General features: G+C 35.3%; 1 protein-coding gene across 3 annotated transcripts in view; it reads left to right on the top strand.

The window, feature by feature from the left end:
* The window catches only part of ArfGAP1 (ADP-ribosylation factor GTPase-activating protein 1), a 320,099-nt gene that overhangs the window by 20,657 nt on the left and 280,673 nt on the right, over window positions 1-18,769 (top strand). For all 3 annotated transcript variants that reach the window (XM_090409895.1, XM_090409893.1, XM_090409894.1), the window contains one exon: window positions 10,009-10,091. In XM_090409895.1, the coding sequence (XP_090266021.1) occupies window positions 10,032-10,091 (60 nt within the window). In that variant the 5' untranslated portion in view covers window positions 10,009-10,031. The remainder of the gene's footprint in view (window positions 1-10,008; window positions 10,092-18,769) is intronic.

Genomic DNA, 18,769 nt, shown 5'->3' with positions numbered 1-18,769 from the left:
GGGGCCTTGTTTAACCGGGCGACGCCCCAGCCGGCATGAAATTTTGTCATGTTGTACCATCATTTTTTATTTTGGTTTAACCAATAAGAATACAATTTGGTCGGCTAAATCCCAAATTGCCAGCCCATCCTCGTTCGTTCAGTATCAAAGTAGATACCCAACAGGGTGCACCACGAGAAGGTGAGGATTGGACATTAGGTCAGCCCTGGTCGGTTCTCCACATTCCTTTAAAGGCTATGTGGAGGTCTCCTCTCAGTTATACAGCTTTGACCCTTAAGCACCTGTGATTTTCCATTCACTACTAATAATCTCCAGTTCTCATCGGGATGTTGGATCATTTGACAATGCTTCTTTCTGGAGATAGCGGACATTATGTTCCAGAGTTGAGTCGGCCAGTGGCACAACGGACTTCAAGTGGTTGTTGATATACTTTGTTTGCAATATGTGAAGATACAGTATATATGAAAATTCCCAACATATTCATGTAATGTTTGAGCTCTTCTTGGTGTATAGCCTTCTGTATGCAATTTACGACCACCTTTATTGTTTTCAGTGATCTCCATTATGGTTGAAGATAGATCGATTTTTCTTACAGCCACTCAGAGAATATAACAGATTTTTAAAAACTCCCCAAATCTCACAAACAGTATACAGTATTCCCACACACAATAATATCACCATGGCTGAAGTGGACCTGATGCCTCTGATTAGATCTACAAACCCTATATACCAACACACACCTGACTTGCTGTCATCAGCAATGGATGAGGTTAATTTTGATTTAATTCCTGACAGACTACTAAGATATAGGTGTAGGTTATATGATCACTAAATAGTCATTTGAGTGTGACATTGGGACAATGATTATATTTTTCAGGATTATTTCATTATTAAATTTACTTAAATATAATAAATTAATTAAATATATTAAATTAATAATAATATTATATATAATATAATATTAACAAAAAATATAATATTATGTTTTCTGTTAAAGTATGAGAACAGAGAAAAGGAATTTTGTCCTACTTTGCACTTAAATTAAGGGTGTTTTGTCTTGGGGGATTTCGTCTTGCACTCATACAGATACATACATGTAGGCACTACAAATGAGACTGAAGTGAAGAAACAAAGCAAGACCTAAAGTCCTAAATCATGCCGCCTGTTGGATTCCATTGGACTGATGGTCTGAGGAGATGAGTGTTTCTGAGATATGAGGGTGGGAGTTTTATGCATCAAAATTTATCGAGGTGAGGATGGTTTTTTAAAGGAAGAGGCAGATTTAAGGAAAATGCCTTGCATACTTTTATTTGTTTCTGTAAAGTAAGGTGTCCTTTTTTTCAGCAGAATCTTGGATGAGCTTCCTAATTAATTGTTGAATAATAATACTGTTGCTTACTTTGCCAGGTTATGCCTGGAGGAGATCCAAGTATAACCGCTTGGAGAGAGTACTGCCTGAGACCATACTTGGAATCTGGACACTCCAGATTTTCATCCAAGCATGGGGGGGGGGCATGAAGGACTACAAGTCCTTCCCCATTGCAGCTCTGATTTTTAAATTTTCCCATTTCCTCATTACATCTTCCATGATGCTTTTCAAAAGGAGAGTGACACTTATGCATTTGTCAAGTCTGATATCTCATGTTAATATTGTACCTGGAAACCTCTTTAGTAATTGGCTCTGTTTCAAGATTTTGTTACTTCACTGTGTTGCTTTCATTTGCTGTATCTACTGTTCTCCTAACTCTGACACCCCACCGACCTGTTTGACTATTTATCTCTGAAAGTTGATCACATACAGACAAATCAGCCCTTCAGAACACACGCAGTTTACAGACAAAAAAAATACTAATTGTGGTGGCGGTGGTGAGCAATAGATGGCATTGATGTAGATCAGGGGTTCCCAACCTTTTTGTTTCCTAGAGCACATTCTAAAATACTGATAGGGCGACGGGCACCATCTATTTTTTTCAAGCAAATTTTTTGAATTCTTTTGTTAAATGAATACATACAAAGTTTACATTATAATCAAATGTTTTATTACTCAAAAGTTTACATTATATAAAAATTAAAATATATATGTAAGTTAGTGTGATCTTAGGCATTGCATTTCATTGGCCAGTGCTTCATAATTAGGAGAATATGATGATATTCCAGTTCTTAAACTGGAATGAACAACTTCGAATGCGCATCTACTTTACATTATATGTGTTTAATACTAGTCATGTGTCATTAACGCATGTGTCATATAGCTTGCCATGAATTGTTGCGTGATTATTTCAAACTATACGGCACATGGTTGAACAGCAGCGGGCATACACAAATTGTTCTGCACGCACCATGGCGCCCGCGGGCATAGGGTTGGGAACCCCTGATGTAGATGCAGTGCAGCCACTGTAAGACTTTTATACCACCATACTTCAGCATTTCTGGTTGAATATTATCTACTCCTGCTGCCTTTCCACATTTCAAGCCTTTGATGGCTTTTTCTACTTAAAGTATGGATATGTATTCTTGACTGTTGAGTGTTTTTTACCACTGTGCTATCACTGCTTGTTTTATTTAGCAATTTTTTGAAGTAGTTACCCCATACTTCAAGGATATCTTTTTCTACTGTTTTCATATCACTTTTATCATCTCTAACTCCTTTTACAGCACTCTTTTCTCCATTTCTAAGCTTCTTCAACAAGCTCCAGAATATTTTGCCACCTTCTTGATATTTATTTTCTGTGTTCTTGCCAAAGTTTTCCCATAACTTTTGTTTAGCTAGTTTTACACAGTGTTTAGCTTTCTTACATTTGTCTCTGTATTCTCTAAGAGCACAAGCTGACTTATTTGCCAGGAACTTTTGATATGCTTTCTTCTTTTCCTTCACTGCCTCTTTAACTTCCTGTGTCCACCAGGGAGTTCTGATTTTTTTTTATCCTTGCAGACATCCTTACCACATGCCTCTCTGGCAGAATCAATCAATGTTTTCTTCAGAGTTTGCCATTGTATCTCCAAGGATTGATTCCTGTTCTCAAATTCTTTCATTTTTTCTTCAATAATCTTTGTATATTTTAGTCTGCAGTTCACATCTGAGAGCTGCTCAACTTTTATTTGCTTTAAAACTTTCTTACATGTTATTCGTTTCAATATGAAATTCAATTTTATCCTGCTCAAGACTAAATAGTGATCACTTCCAATTTCAAATCCTCTGTACACTCTGGTGTCCTGCACCAGGGAGAAAACATCACTATCAACAATAACATAGTCAATGAGACTTTTCTTATTCCTAGCCTCTTCTCTCCATGTGAATTTGTGCACATTTTTATGTTGGAACATGATGTTAGTAATAACCAGTCCATGTTCTGAGCAGAAATCCAACAGATATTTGCCATTATTATTAGCTTTGCTCTTTTCTCCAAATTTTCCCAAAATATTTTTGTATGTCTCACAATCATTTACCTACTCTGCTATTTAGATCCCCAACAAGGACCAATTTTTCATTGTGTCAGTTGCTTTTTCTAAAACATCAAGAAATTCCTCCACTTCTACTTTAGTAGAACCTTCTGTGGGACCATAGGCACAAATAAATCTCATTGTCCAGTTCCCCATTCTGATATTTGCCCACATCAAAAAACTTGAGACTGCCTGACATTCAAAATTTGCCTTGTATTTAGTGTTGAATACTATGGCTACTCCTTCTTTTCCTTGATTGTCATTGCCTGCATATAACATTTTGTATTTATTGCTCAGAAAGATCTCACCAGTTTTTGTCTTTTTTGTTTCAGTCACCCCTATTATGTCAATCTGGTACTTATCTGATTCCTCAGCTAGCTCCATTTCTTTGTCATTCAGGGTTGTTGATGTTCACCCTGGTTCCCCTGGCGAAAACAAGACCGGCCTTGTGTAACCAGGTGACGCCCCAGCCACATGAAATTTTGTCATGTTGTACCATCATTTTGTATATTGGTTTAAGCCAATAAGAATACAATTTGGTTGGCTAAATCCCAAATTGCCAGCCCATCCTCATTTGTTCAGTATCCAGGTAGATACCCAACAGAGTGCACCACGAGAAGGTGAGGATTGGACATTAGGTCTTCTGTTCTCTGCATTCCTTTAAAGGCTATGTGGAGGTCTCCTCTCAGTTATACAGCTTAACCAAGGAGAAAACACCATAAATAATAATGGAAGCGAACTCGGGGAATTTGTAGCTTATAATAGTTTGAAATCACCAACAGTTCTTTAAACATAAAGATATACATAAATATGCATGGGAATCCAGAGGATATAAAAGCGTAACTGACTATATAATAGTGGTTGAAAAACTACAGAAGATGATAAGAAACTGCAGAGTATACAGGGGATGCAATATTGATTCTGACCATTATTTGTTAATTGGTACAATTAAGATCCCAAACCAGAGAAATAGAAACAATACAAGAAATAGTTGCGAAAACAAAAGCATTAGCATTTTAAGATAGAACTACTACAGCAAGTTAGTGTCAGAGAAGTATATCAAAGAAGACTTACAAATCATATAAAGAAAATGAATGAAGATACAGATATAGAAAATGAATGACAAAACATTAAACAAATAGTAAAACAAGCAGCATATGAAGTCATAGGAATAAAACTGCAAAGGAAAAGACTAAGAACCTGGAACCCAGAAATAGAATCTTTAAGAAAAAAAGAAAAGAAAGAAAAAAGAAATTTACCTTAAATGGTTAAATGACAGAACCATAGGAAATGAAATAGAATATAGATGAATCAGAGCAATAACAGGAAGAGAAACTAGGAAAATCAGAAGACATGACTGGGAAAAAATTGTATCAAGATTAGAGCATGACATAAATGAACCTCAACTGAAGAGCTATAAAATCATTAAAAAATGACTTTAAAAAAACAAAGGATAATCTATAATTAGAAGGCCCCCTCCTAAAAGAATGGACCAATTACTACACCCAGCTTCTAACAATAATAATCAAATTGAAATAAAACAAGTAATAAGTCAAGAAACAAATGAAGAACCACTAAGCTTAATGATCTAAAGAAAATGTTGAAAAAACTAAAAAAATAGAAAAGCTACAGGAGAAGATGGAATAAATTCAGAGCTATACAAATACGGCTCTAAACCATTTCAATTATGATTAGTTAAATTTGTAAACAGAATATGGAAAGAAAGAAACATCCCACAAGAATGGAAGAACAGCAATAGTCATAAACATATTCAAAAAAGGAAACAGAAAGGATTGCAGAAACTACAGAAAATATATTTAGATATAATTGAAAGTAAATGAACATCATTGGCCAAGAACATTATTGGAGAAGAATGCAGCTTTAGGAAAGAAAGATCTTGCACAGAACCCACATTTACACTCAAACAAATTATAGAAAAAAGAATAGAATTTAACCTGCCAACATGGCCTTCCTAGATTATGAGAAAGCAAAGAATCAAATTAACAGAACAAAATTAATTAACATACTGAGTGAATTGAAAGCTCCACCTCAAACTACCGAAGCAATAGCAATTGTAATAGAAGAAAGCTATATTAAAATTAATAATGAAATAACCAAAAAAATTAAAACCAATAGAGGTCTCATTCAAGGAAGTGGATTATCACCAATACTTTTCAACATATATATATGGAAAAAAATTCGAGAGAATGGAGGAAAAACAAAACCATAGGAATTAAAATTGAAAATAAAGAATTAACCAGCCTTTTGTATGCTGATAATCAAGTTATTTTTGTTGAAAATGAAGACCAACTACAGAAAAATCTACACGTATTGAACAAAAGCAGTAGAACAGTATAACATAAAAAATCTCAATAAATAAAACAAAATCAATAGTAGTTCAATGTAAAGAAATTGAACAATGCAAACTAGTCATCCATAAACATAGAACAAGAAATTCTTAAATGTGATAGTGAAACATGGACTTGGGGAGAACGAGATAAAAGACAAGTGGAAGCTGCAGAAATGAAGTTCCTAAGACTGCTCACAGGATATTAAAAAAAATAGACAAAATACGAAACAAAGGAATAAGAAAACAATTATCCATAATTAACATAACAAAAGACATCACAAACTATAGAAAGAACTGGAAAAAACCATCTAGAAAGAATGAATGAGGAAAGATAGCCAAATATTGCTTGGAAATATAAACCAAAGTGACACCGATCAAGAGAAGACCCAGGAGGAGATGGGCAGAAGACTTTTAGAATCCTTGAAAATATTACAGGCAAACAATTGCCTATTACGGGAGCCAAGAAGAAGAAGAAAAAGTTATTTACTGTGGCATATGTGTTATTCTATAGTTATCTAAAAAACCCTGTTTCTTAAACAATTTTACCAAAGCTTTCCAAGTCTAAAACTGTACAGTCCATAACAATTGCAAAAAAAAGCAACAAATCCAAAGCAAGGCAATATGTACTTAGCTTGTCTCCTCTCCAAAGGCAGTCAAGCCTCCTAGTCCCTTGTCAAGGCTGTGATGTGGGATACAACTTCTCTCTCATCTTTTTTTTTTTTTTTTTTTTTTTTTTTTTTTTACTTTGGTAACATCTCTTAAAGATAAGACATATCTCTTTGCATCAGTTTTATCCTTCAACTCTTGTATAGATGACCCAGACAGATCTCTTCCCACTATTCCAAAAATTATCCACGGTATGCTCCCCCCTTTGAAATTTCTGCAGAAGGAAAAATACTCAGTAGTCTTGATACCAATAAGTCTTCTAGCCCCAGTAGTATTCCTCCAGTTATACTAAAAGCTTGTAGTCCAGAAGTTACACCCATCTTGTAGGAAGCAAGTTTTTATCCAGCCTGTTCTCAAAAAAAAAAAAAAAAAAAAAAAGGAGATAAAAGTCACCATCAAACTATCGTCCTGTTGCTCTGACCTCAGTACTCTTAAAAATACTGAAGTCAGAACAACAGGACAATGAAGCAGTTGACTGTTGTGGAAAAGATTGTCAACAGCCAACTGCTTCACTACTTGGAGAGTCACCAATAACTTTAGTAATTACCAAAATTCCACCATCTTGGTGGAATCAACATTGTTACCACTCAAGTGGTCACTCTTGATATTGATATTTCCAAGCCATTTGAGTTTGGCATCATAACTTTCTTACCAAGGGTGTGGTTTCTCCTTCCCTTTTTGAATGAATTGCCAGCTTTCTCTCTCTGATCATTCATTGCAGATCATGGTGGATGGTTTTCTTTAATCAGATTATCCAGTTAATGCTGGCGTAACTTGGGGCAAGTGAAAACACAGGGCTCTGTGCTATTGCTTACATTCTCTCTCTTATCTGTCAATTATCGTCTCCTTCTGACATCTAATCCTGTTTCATAGCTTTGCTGATGACAGTACTCTCAACTCCACTTTATCATTTTCAAAATATTGTAATGTACAGATAATTTATGCTTTAAGATCTTCTTTAAACAATGCCTTAAACACTGATCTCTGGTGAATTTTAATGCCACCAAAATGCAATCCTGTCCCATTTCCCAGAGAAAGACTATGTATAACTATCCCTCATTTTTGACAATATTCTGCATGCCAATGATTAGTTTTCTCTTCTGAAGTTAACTTTCACATCTAACCTATTCTGCCACAAGCACATCAGGTTCATAGCCTCTTCAGCTTCTATAGAGCTTGACATTGTTTTTATGTTCAGAACAGTAACTCTCCTGTTCAGCTCTTAGCACTTTAGAGCTCAAATGTCTGTGCTATTAGCCTAGTGGCTGTGCGCTTTGCAACCATATGACTGGGGAAGGAGTGTCCCAGGTTCGATTCCCATCGAAGACGTGAGGAATTTGAGGATCTTCCTTAACCATAGCCAAGTTAGCCGGTCTTGGGCATGGACAGCAGGGTTTTTTCCTCCAGTTTATCTGGTGTTTTTCATTCCGCAAGCAGTCAAACCGGCCCTGTGCACACACACTGATCTACAGCCATAAATACTTAACCCCCCATGAGGGGGCTTAACTCGCCCCAATAGGGATGGGGGAGAAAAAGGGAGGAAACTCCATAACAATAAATAAATAAATAAGAGCTCAAATGGGCCTGACCTTAGAATGCTGTTCCCACATTTGGGGAGTGCACAAAGACCTTCCTCAGAATGCTTGATTGTATTTAGATGAGGGGACTTGGCTTAATTGGTGCTTGTTTACTACCTACCTGTATTGGAAATTGTTGCTTTAACAAAAATGGAAGCTTGGTGTCAGAGATGAATTTACTCTTGATAGCATTACTTAATGGTGTTCTTCCTGCATTCCTGTTGATCACCTCCAAATGTAGGTAGCTTTTTGTTTATTTTTTTAATGATAATCTTCCATTTCTGTCTCCTTTAGTTATATTTAAATTCCTTAAGATAGTGAGACTAACTTTATGTGAATTTGTAAGGAATCTGAGGAGGCATCTGTTATCATAATGACAATGTCCCTCTGTATAAACAATCTTCTCTCTATTCCAGATCCACAACAGATGGCTGTCATAAATTCTTCCTATTCTTCTTTGGAAGAATTCATGCTACTGAAATGATTGTTTTATAATTCAAAGGCAGTTTTTGTGGATTGTAAAGTCAGTTGTACTAAATTGAGTTTCTTACAACTTTTGGATAAAACTTTTGGGAATGTTTATAATTTTATGCAAATCTATTCCACGTCAGCTTTCATTAAAATCCTATATGAACAAAACTGGCTTGATCGATAGAAAAATTCTTCCTTACTTCTGTGGATATTCTAAGGTTACGTATGTGTATGTGCGTGTGTGTGTGTGTATATATATATATATATATACAGAGTCTGTCAAAAAATATGTATACACACACTTTAACAGATGTCATCATCTATGGACTTTTTTTGAAGTTGTATCAAATTACAGTAGCAAAAGATGTCATTACTCACAGGAATACTAGCATCAACACGTGACTGGTAGGACAATCAAGCAAAATAGCCGAGGCACAATTGGCATACGAGGAACACAAGACCATTTTAAAGTGGTATTTCAAATTTGAGAATGTTGTTGAAATTAAACGACAATGGAGGTGTGAGTTTGCAACACAACCTCCAACATGTCTGACAATTGCACATATTTGATAAGTTTGAGACCCATCATACTGTGTGTGATGTGCACAAGGGAAGATCCAGGAGGCCTCGCACAGTAACAAGTTCTGCTTCCTCGGTTATGGTGTTGAAACAGTTTACACACTGACCACAGAAGTCTACCACACATTGTGCATGTGAGTTAGCAGCGCAAGCATACGGCACATTCTTAAAGCAGCTAAATGGAAAGTTTACATCCCAAAATTATTGCATGCAATGGTACACACCACACTACCACTGAGACATGAGGGCTTACCTTGATGAGAGTTTGCAGGAACAATGGATAGGATGAAGACGTGCAGTTGAGTTAACCCCCCCCCCCCCATGTTCTTCTGATTTAACACCCTTGGACTTCTACCTATGAGGGACTAAAGGATGTAGTGTATTGTAGAAATCCAGATACGTTGGTGGCCCTTCGGAAAGAAATTGAAACGGCATGTGCAGAATCCCACTGGACTTTGGTCAGTGTTGCGCAATCAGTAGTTTGCTGTAATAATAAGTGTCTGGACACTAATGGTAAACACTTTGAGCACCTCGTGTAATTGTAGAAGTAAAAGATAACTTGTATTCATCCCTTGATGTCTGTATAAATTTAGTATTATAATTTTTATACAGGTTTTTCTTTTGCTGAAGTGTGTATATATTTTTTTGATGGACTCGTGTATGGGTGTGTATATATAATTAGCAACTGTAATTAGCAACTTTAAATTCTGAGTGCAGTTTCCTCATGTATGCAGTTTCCTCAATCTAAAATGTTGAAGATTTATTGTCTCACTTAACCACAGACCCATAAAAAGTCAGTTTTGCTGTACTTATCAGTGTTGTAGTCATCAGTCACAGAGTGATTTAATTTTGCTTAATTTATCCTGATATGTGACCCGTCATATTCAAGAAATAAGTAACATTGTATTGTTTTATTTTTATTAGGTTACTTTAAATCTCTGATCCAGATGGCCAGTCCCCGGACACGAAGAGTTCTTCAGGAACTTAGACCTCGTGATGAAAATAATGTAAGTTTGTATTCTATAGAATTTAAAAACTAGCATGACAATATCCATTTAGGTGCCTGTAGTGTAGACTCGTGGGAACTTCCATGATGCTAAATTTACAGAATAGACACGAATTCGGTGGTTCTTGACTAGAAAAACTTTTTCTAGTTATCTGCCATATTCTCCTCACTGTCTTTTCTATAAACTTAAGTAAAAATAACCTAACTACTTCCAGGCTAAAAGGTGGATAATAACTTCCTACTGATTTTCAAAAGTTAAGGATAGAGGTAGTTTTTCTACTCCCTATGTGGAATAAATAGGTTTTAGATTCATACTGTGAAGGGTCCTTTCTTTTTTTCATTCCTTTTAGAGGCATCTTTTCCAAAGAAAAGATATGGCATGGCTGTAGATTTCTGTACAAGAAGAGGAGCCTATATTTCAATTTATATTGTTGACAGTACTTTTTGATTAATGCTGTTATTACTATACATGTCTCCCCCACACATTCACATAAAAATAAGTAACTTTTTATTTTTTTTTTATCCTCCTTGTACACTTAGTTTTGCAATTATGAGTTATCAATTACAGTGATCCTTGATTATAACAATTCCCATTTACTATGGATGTTGGAATTTCCTTCTCCCCTTATATTAATTTCCTAGTGAGTGATTTTGATGCAGAAATGTTTTCTGCTAATGCTAAGAAACATCAAAAACATTTGGAATACGTTTAGAAATAGTTTTACAAATTTGAAAACAATTTGTTTTTAGTAATGCATGTTCATCTTTAAGGCTCAATATGCAAAATATTAAATATTTTAAAGATATTTTGTATGATATTCATTTCATTATGTTCATTTCATTTGTATATGTTTCATTATGTTCATTTCATTTGTATATGTTTCATAATGTTTTGCACTTTTTTCCATCAGTATGCAAGTACAGCACATATATACAAAATTTCTTGTACTATATTTGTGTAGATTTAAAAAAAATTTTTTTTTGTATTTTATATTATTATATTTTAATTTTCTAAATAGTAAAAGTATATAGACAGCTATAATATCATTCCATAATTTCTGTAGTTACTGGTAATATATTACTGATGGCTTGATGTAAAAATTAAAGTAATAGCTATAAGTAGTGATAGATCACATCTATGAAGAGAGTGTGATCTCTTATATTGTTTTAGTTGTTATAACATTTGTGATATAACAGTAGGTGTCTGTAGGTCTCTTACCTGTATTACCACTGTGGTTAAATTTTAAAATGTGAACTTAAATGTTCTCTATTGACATAATTGTTATTACTAAGACTAAGAGGACTGAAACCTGCAAGATCCTTCTAAATGATAAGTTTTTTTAAGATGCATTACCCAGGTACTATAAATCTGGGAAATGAGTGATCAGCTGTAGTAGTCAACTAAATGTGAAGATAGCCTTCTTAAATTGGAGCTAATTTAAAGTACAGTAATGTGGGTAAATTTCAGAATTTAAAATTAAATACACCTATTTGTACTTGTGGAAGGATCTATTATGGAAGAAGCGATGGAATTTTTTGAATTATTAGTGTGCAGAGATAAAAAAAAAAAAAGGGGGAGGGGGTCTTGATACAGACCTAAAGAGTAGGAAATTTATTAGTGACATATACATTCACAAATAAATTTGGAGAAAAGAGTAGAGCTAATAATAATGGCAAATACTTGTTTTGTTTCTGCTCAGAGAATGGGTAGTCATTACTATGTTCCCACATAAGTATATCATATTTATAATGCATCAGAACATGCATGGAGAGAACGTAATACACAAAACATCTTGTTGATTATGCTGATTATCTAGACTATCACTATCAATGAGAACACCTTGTTCTCATTGATAGCGATAGTCTAGATTGACTTGAATGTACAAAGAATTTGAATTAGGAAATAACAACCACCTGGTGTTGAGCAGCTCCAAGGAGTCCTTAGACTCACTGAGAGAAGCCCTAAACATGTCAAGAACTGTTCAGCATTTGTGCAGTATCTATCATACTTTGCTTTGAACTCATTCACAGTCATGGCACCCACAACAGAGTCTGGCAACCTATTCCACTCATTTACCACTCTCCAAGCAAGAAGAATGGAGTGTAGTTAGCAAGGTTCTAACACCCTTGCTAACTACACTCTTACTCAGTTTCCATCTTGTAAAAACCCTTCAGTAATTTGAATGTCTCAATCATATCACCCCTATTCTGCCTGTCAACCAATTTCTGCAACCCACGGATCTTCAACTTGTTCTCATAAGGTACATTCCATAAACCTGCTACCTTGGTCACTTGCCTCTGGATCCTCTCCACCTCCTCCCCATCACCAAGAAACCCTGGTGTCCAGATCTGTGTGCAGTAGTCAAGATGGGGTCTTATCAAGGCTCGATAAAAAGGAACAATAACTTGCTTGTCTCTGCTCATCAAAGTATTCTTCAGTAACAAGTGATCTGATGAGCTGATTTAGCCACTTTTGCTATATGCCCCCTAAACTTTAACTCTCCATCCACTAACACTCTCAAGTCTTCAGCTTCGTCAATTTTCTGGAGTACAGTTCCACCAATGTGGTATACTGCAGGTAATCCTTTCACCCCAAAATGCATAGCCTTACGCTTTGCCACATTAAACTGACATCTGTTCTCCTTTGCCCAGTCTGCCAAATGTGAGCAAGTTACTCAGCTATAATCTACCCTTGACAAAACTATGCTTCTCCCCATACAGTTTTCCATTTCCATTTATCCATTCCTGTATTTTGCTCTTGACCAACCTTCTCTAATATTTTAACAATGACTCCTGACATGCTGATCAATTGGTAATTTTCTACATCAGTCTTGAAGCCTCCTTTATGCAATGGAACTATTAGTGTTATCCCAAGAAGATAAATCTTTTAAAAGATTTATCTTTTAAAAGATTTGAAAGATAAATCTTTTAATTCAAGATGCCTCTTTCTACCCCCCCCCCCTCGGGACTAACCCAGAGCTGAGGCTTAGATTAAACTAAGCACTAACAGTTCCCTCACTGCATCACGTTAAACTCGATATATATCACCCAATCCCACAGCTATATTCATATTAAGGTTCTGTAATATGCTATTCACCTCTATTTCATTTACCTCTTTTGCCTTTCTTACCACACTAGTTACCCTTCTGGCCTTTGTGGCTTGTAACAGTACAAGGCACAGGCCAGATAGGTGTGCCTGCAGGTCACCTATCTCCTTAAATTCCCTCCGCAATTGTTTTTTTTTTCAGCTTCCACTTGATGGTGTTATTCATCCATTTAACTCTCACTTGATTTATTCTGATGACTGTAGCTATGCCGTCTGCCATTACCTCCCTCAAATATTCCTTTACCACTTCCCATTCACTATCAGCATCCAGCCCTTGCAGATGATGTAGGAAATTACTGACCGATCAGCATATCAGGAATCATTGTTAAAGTATTGGAGAAGTTGGTCAAAATGAGTATCCCATTAAAAAAGAAACATATGTGCTGTTTTTGATAAAACTCATCATCAAATTTCTGATATGTACTCTCAAGGCTACATGAAAAGTTTACATTATTACTAAATTCTTTTCAGCAATATCCCTCCAAATTAGTCTGTTATCTGTCAGGACTCCAATATTGTCAAATCTTATATTTCAGTCTTCTAAGTTACTTCTGACTGCATCAATCCACCTAGATGTTGGTCTTCTTCTGGCTCTCTTACCTAACCGTCCTGGTATTGAATACTGTTTTGCTTACTTTCCCATTCTATTTAAGTGACCCTACCATCTGTGCATTGCTAGATGTCAATCACTCTGACCATTCTTATCTGTACAGAGTCCGGTATCTTTAGGTAGTTCTTATGGTCACCATCTCAGATGGGAGAGGAATATTCAGTGGTCAGATGGATTTGTGATTTATATAAAGTTAGAAGCTGTTTGGAGTTCAAGTAAACCTTAAGCAAAAAAGAAAACCAAATTTGGTGGAAGCAGACAAGGATTTGTGATATGTTTGTATACCAAGATAGATTTGAGGTTAGTGTTATCCCAAGAAGATAAATCTCTAAATTCAAGATGCCAAGAAGTTATATTCTTGGTTTCATCCTTTATCCAAGCGTAAGCAAAAAAAGATTTGTGCGTGAAGCCACTTCACAACTGGTCTACTTGTATGTAGAGACTGATGATTTCACACTGATTGCCTTAGTATCCCATAATGCAATGCACATATCCTTACAGACATGTATAATGCTTTGCATTATGGGAGGGACCACTACCCCGACCAGTATCAACCTTTATTGAGGTTTTATCAGTGGAAATTATGACCAACTGAGTGGAAAGCAGGAATTATGACTAACTGAGGAGTATACTGAGTTCAATGGAATGGGATTGGTTGCTGGACGGGAAGAATGTCGACAATGCATGGGAAGCATTTAAACAATACCTAAATGATGAGATACTGGAATGTGTCACGAGAGTTCAAAGAATAAATAGGGTAGGAGTCAAATGGATGTGTAATTGTATAAAGCAAGAGATTCGTAAGAAAAGGATGATGTGGAAGGAATACTGTTTGCATAAGAACGTTTTCTGTTATGGAAAAATAAGCAGCAGGCTAGAATAGTCGCAACTGTTGTACGGAAAGCAAAGTCTGAGTATGAAAAGAAACTGGCTCTGTGGGTTGTCTTTAGCTGGCTCTGCAAGCTAAAGACAACCCACAAGAATTCTATCGATATGCTGTAAATAAAAGAAAGAATGAACATGAAAGAATAACTCTTCTAAATGCAGATTACGTGAGTGTTACAGGTGCAGAAGAGAGTGTTCAACTAATGAAAATGCATTTATTGAACTGCTGCAGAAAACTTCCTCAAGCAGCATGTGACAGAAGGAACTTGAAGTCAAAGAGTGTTAGATTTGATTATAGTGTCAGAGGGCATTTCATTTTGTTAAAAGCTATCAACCTGGTGTACACGATATTGAGCTCTCTACTACCTCTTCACTGGATGAAGACACTCAGGTGTATGAGGACAAGGTATTAGAGCTGTTGCACAATCTGAATAAGAATTCAGCAGTAGGGACTGATGGGATATCAGCATGTGTGCTAAAAGAGTGTTCAGCTGAATTGGATATTCCTTTGACCAGGCTGTTTAATATGAGTCTTAGAACAGGAAAGATTCTGCAGTAATGGAAAGAATGTATTCAGCGTGATTAGATATCCAGTGTCGTATTATATTGGTGGGATTATGCTAGAATAAACTGATGAGACTAGAGATCTTGGAGTGTTAATAGATAGGAAGTTGAAGTTCAGGGGCAAGGTAGCAAAAATTGCAAATACAACTCAAAAGATAATTGCAGTGCTGAAACAAACATTCACATGTAAAGATAAGGATGTCATTTTGCCTCTTTATAAGGCCTTGATAAGACCTCACTTGGACTATTGTGCACAGGTCTGGTCTCCTGGTTTCCATTGTGATTCTGATATATACTGGAGAGAGTGCAAAGGAGAGTGTTAAAAATGATATCTGGATTGTGAATACTGATTATGAAGACAGATTGAGAATTTGTAGACTGCAGACCCCAGCAAACAGGAGAAAGAGGGGTGATATGATTGAGACTTATAAACTTCCAATTGAAAGAATTTTTCAATTTATGGAGGGTGGGGAAAGGACAAGAGAGGGCATCCTTGGAGGCTAAGAATGAATACAGGTAAGAAGGGGTGAGGACTAGATTTTTCTCTCATAGGGTGGTGCATGATTGATTGGAATGGATTGCCATTGGATTTTGTGAGTACAAGCAGTGTGAATGAATTCAAGAATAAGTATGATAGCTGGTGCGTGTGGTATGTGGCCTCCCTTGACGAGTCCCTGACTCCCTAGAGGTGTCTCTTAATAATGATAATAATAATAAATAATTTCTTCTCATAAACTTCATCTCACCATGTAAGCCATTGTTCATTCTGTTTTCTGATGATCCATGCTTCACTCCAGTAGGCAAGTATTGGTCTTGTTAATATTGTGTATGCTTCTCTACTTTTGTTGGATTGAAAGCTTGAATAATTATTTTAAGTGCTCTGCTGTACCTTTTGAATTTTATTATTAATGTCAATTTTGTAAATCAAACTATAATGAAGATAATTAAAGCAGTTTACTTGATTAAAAATTGTATTTTCAGTGCATGTATGTTTTTACTTTAAATTAGTTTCTTTCCTGAAAAGGCAGTAATTTTGTTTTCTGAAGGTTGATATTTCCATATTAAAATTTTCAGTCATAAGATTTAAATGGTGCACAGAATATTGCAGTTATTGCAGTTAATTATTGGCCAGAAGTACCTGATTAAATGCATATAACAATGTGTCAAGATGGCTATCACTTCATAATAGGATATTTCTATGAACTATGAGTTTCCACTGTCTGACAATGGTGTGTTGATATATGTATTAAAACGTACAGTAATCCCTCGATTAGTGCGTCATTTTTTTTTTTTTTTTTTTGATACCCAAATTCGATTAGTGTGCCTATATACATCTTAAAAATAAATTTTACAGATTTTTAAATTTTTCTATGTATACATTTTTATGGCCTAACTATTTTAAAAAAATCACTCATCAGAATGAAATAATTTAGTTACCGATTTAAAACATTTTACAAAGTTATTTTTAATGGCATATTACACTACTTCCATGTACACTATATATACTATGTTCCAAATTTTTACCGCCAAAATTTATGTCGTCTGCTATAATACGCCTACATATTCGAGACCCTTCGACACTTCTGCGCATGTCTCAAAAAAGGAGAATCCATTCCAATAATAGGTAATCAATCAGTCTTCTGGAATGAGTTGTTTATTATTACATGTCGGAAAATTAATTTTTCTTTTGTGAACATTATAGTTTTTAAAGTGGTAACTATTTTGCTAGTATAACAGTTGGGAAATTTTATCTATAAAGCACTTGATTTCGCATGCTGGCGACCAATTCGTTCGTCCTTCATTTCTTTCTCCCCTTCAGTGATAATGTCCAAGAGTTAATTAAATCTCATTCTGAAGAATTGAGTGATTCCGACCTGCTAATTTTAGATGCACAGCGGGACGATCCCAAAGAATATGAAGAAAATTTAACCACTAATAGTCAGCCAAAAGCGATTTCGCAGAAACAATTTGAAAATAATTTTTCGTACAATCGAAATTTTTAAGCAGCAATGCTTAGAGGCTGACCCCGATGAAGAGAGAAGCAGTAAAATTTGCAGAAGAGTAGAAGAGGCAATAGGTAATAGAGGGCCTTACCGTCGGTTGTATGACCCGCCAAACTACGTTAGCTCAATTCTTTATTAAGAAGTAGAATAATAAAATTTATATTCTGAATATGTTTTATTGTCTTTCAGCTTCATGGTTTTCCTTTAACTATGCCCTGAGACATACATTTTAATTCTTTTATAAAAAAATCAAGGTTCAAAAAAGAAATTTGAAGAACGAATTATACTTTTTCCGATAGGTTATTATATTTGATTAGTGCGTTTTCGATTAATGCACCTGTTTTAAAGAACACATTAGGCGCACTAATCGAAGGATTGCTGTAATCGTGATTAAGGACAGCCTTCTTGAATGCCATAATTTATTGGTTTCCAATTTGATATTTCAAGTCTCAGTTTGACTGCTTTTAGGTTATACCTATAAAGACTCTAAAAGACTGAAAAAAAAAAGATTGTAGAATGCTACTGTTATTTGGCTTGGAGTTTCATCATTAGCGAGTGTTTCTAAAAGTTCATTTCTATTCATAGTGTCAAAGAGTTTTCTATAATCTGTAAATGTTTGTTCATTTATTGAATTCTTTTTGTTTTTCAATTAGTATTTTCAAAGAAAAGTAACTGTCTGCTCAACATCTGGCATTGCAAATCCATTTTCTTCACCTGCCTCTGTTATTTGTAATTTATGCTTATATTTTGTAACCACTATTGAGAAGATTTCTTCCATGATAATATTCAGTCTTCGCAGTTGCCTTTTATGTAAATTGAAATAACTATGGCTTTCTGCCAGGATTCTGTTCAATTCTCCATTCCATATTTTATTCAGAAAATCTGTAAGTCTTGATTTAAGACTTACAGATTTCACAGAATGCAGGCTGGCATATGCTGTGATTAATTTAAAGTCCTTCAATTGTGAAAATTTTGTGGATCTGCTGATGGTTACTGTAATTAATAGGATGCTACCAAATCTCTAAAAAAAAATTTTTTTTCTTCTTTCTGAGGGGTGACAAAATAATTAGATTTCATCAAAATCAAAAATTATGCAGTTTCACCTCTCCCTCCTATTCAAATAGTGGTTGAGCTTTTTATTCCCTTTCTGAGGAGCAAAAAGTACATCTGACACGAGTGAAGGACTTAATGTCATTCCATGTTCCCACCCCTCACTTAGTCATCCTGATGGCATGATCATAACATCACTCAAAAATAAGGTAGGTTATCATTCTTCTCCTCCAACTCTTATGTAGACAAGTTATGACAAATTACCTTTTACCTTTTGCATTATCCTGAATAGCTTGGACACCAACAAGTGATCTGGTACTGTTGTGCTAAAAGTTCTTGCACTCCAAAATTACCACCCACCTTATATGATCTTTTAAATATTTCATACTTATCCAGTATCCTGTTGCATGGAAACAATCATATATAAGTTGGGCTATTCCATTAAAAAAAAAAAAAAATTA

This window comes from Typopeltis vanoorti, chromosome 20 (assembly GCF_054136105.1).
Source record: "Typopeltis vanoorti isolate ZY-2024b chromosome 20, IOZ_Tvanoo_1.0, whole genome shotgun sequence".
NCBI lineage: Eukaryota > Metazoa > Arthropoda > Arachnida > Uropygi > Thelyphonidae > Typopeltis > Typopeltis vanoorti.
The sequence above is the reverse complement of the archived record's forward strand: the minus strand, read 5'-3'. Positions and strand labels throughout refer to the sequence as shown.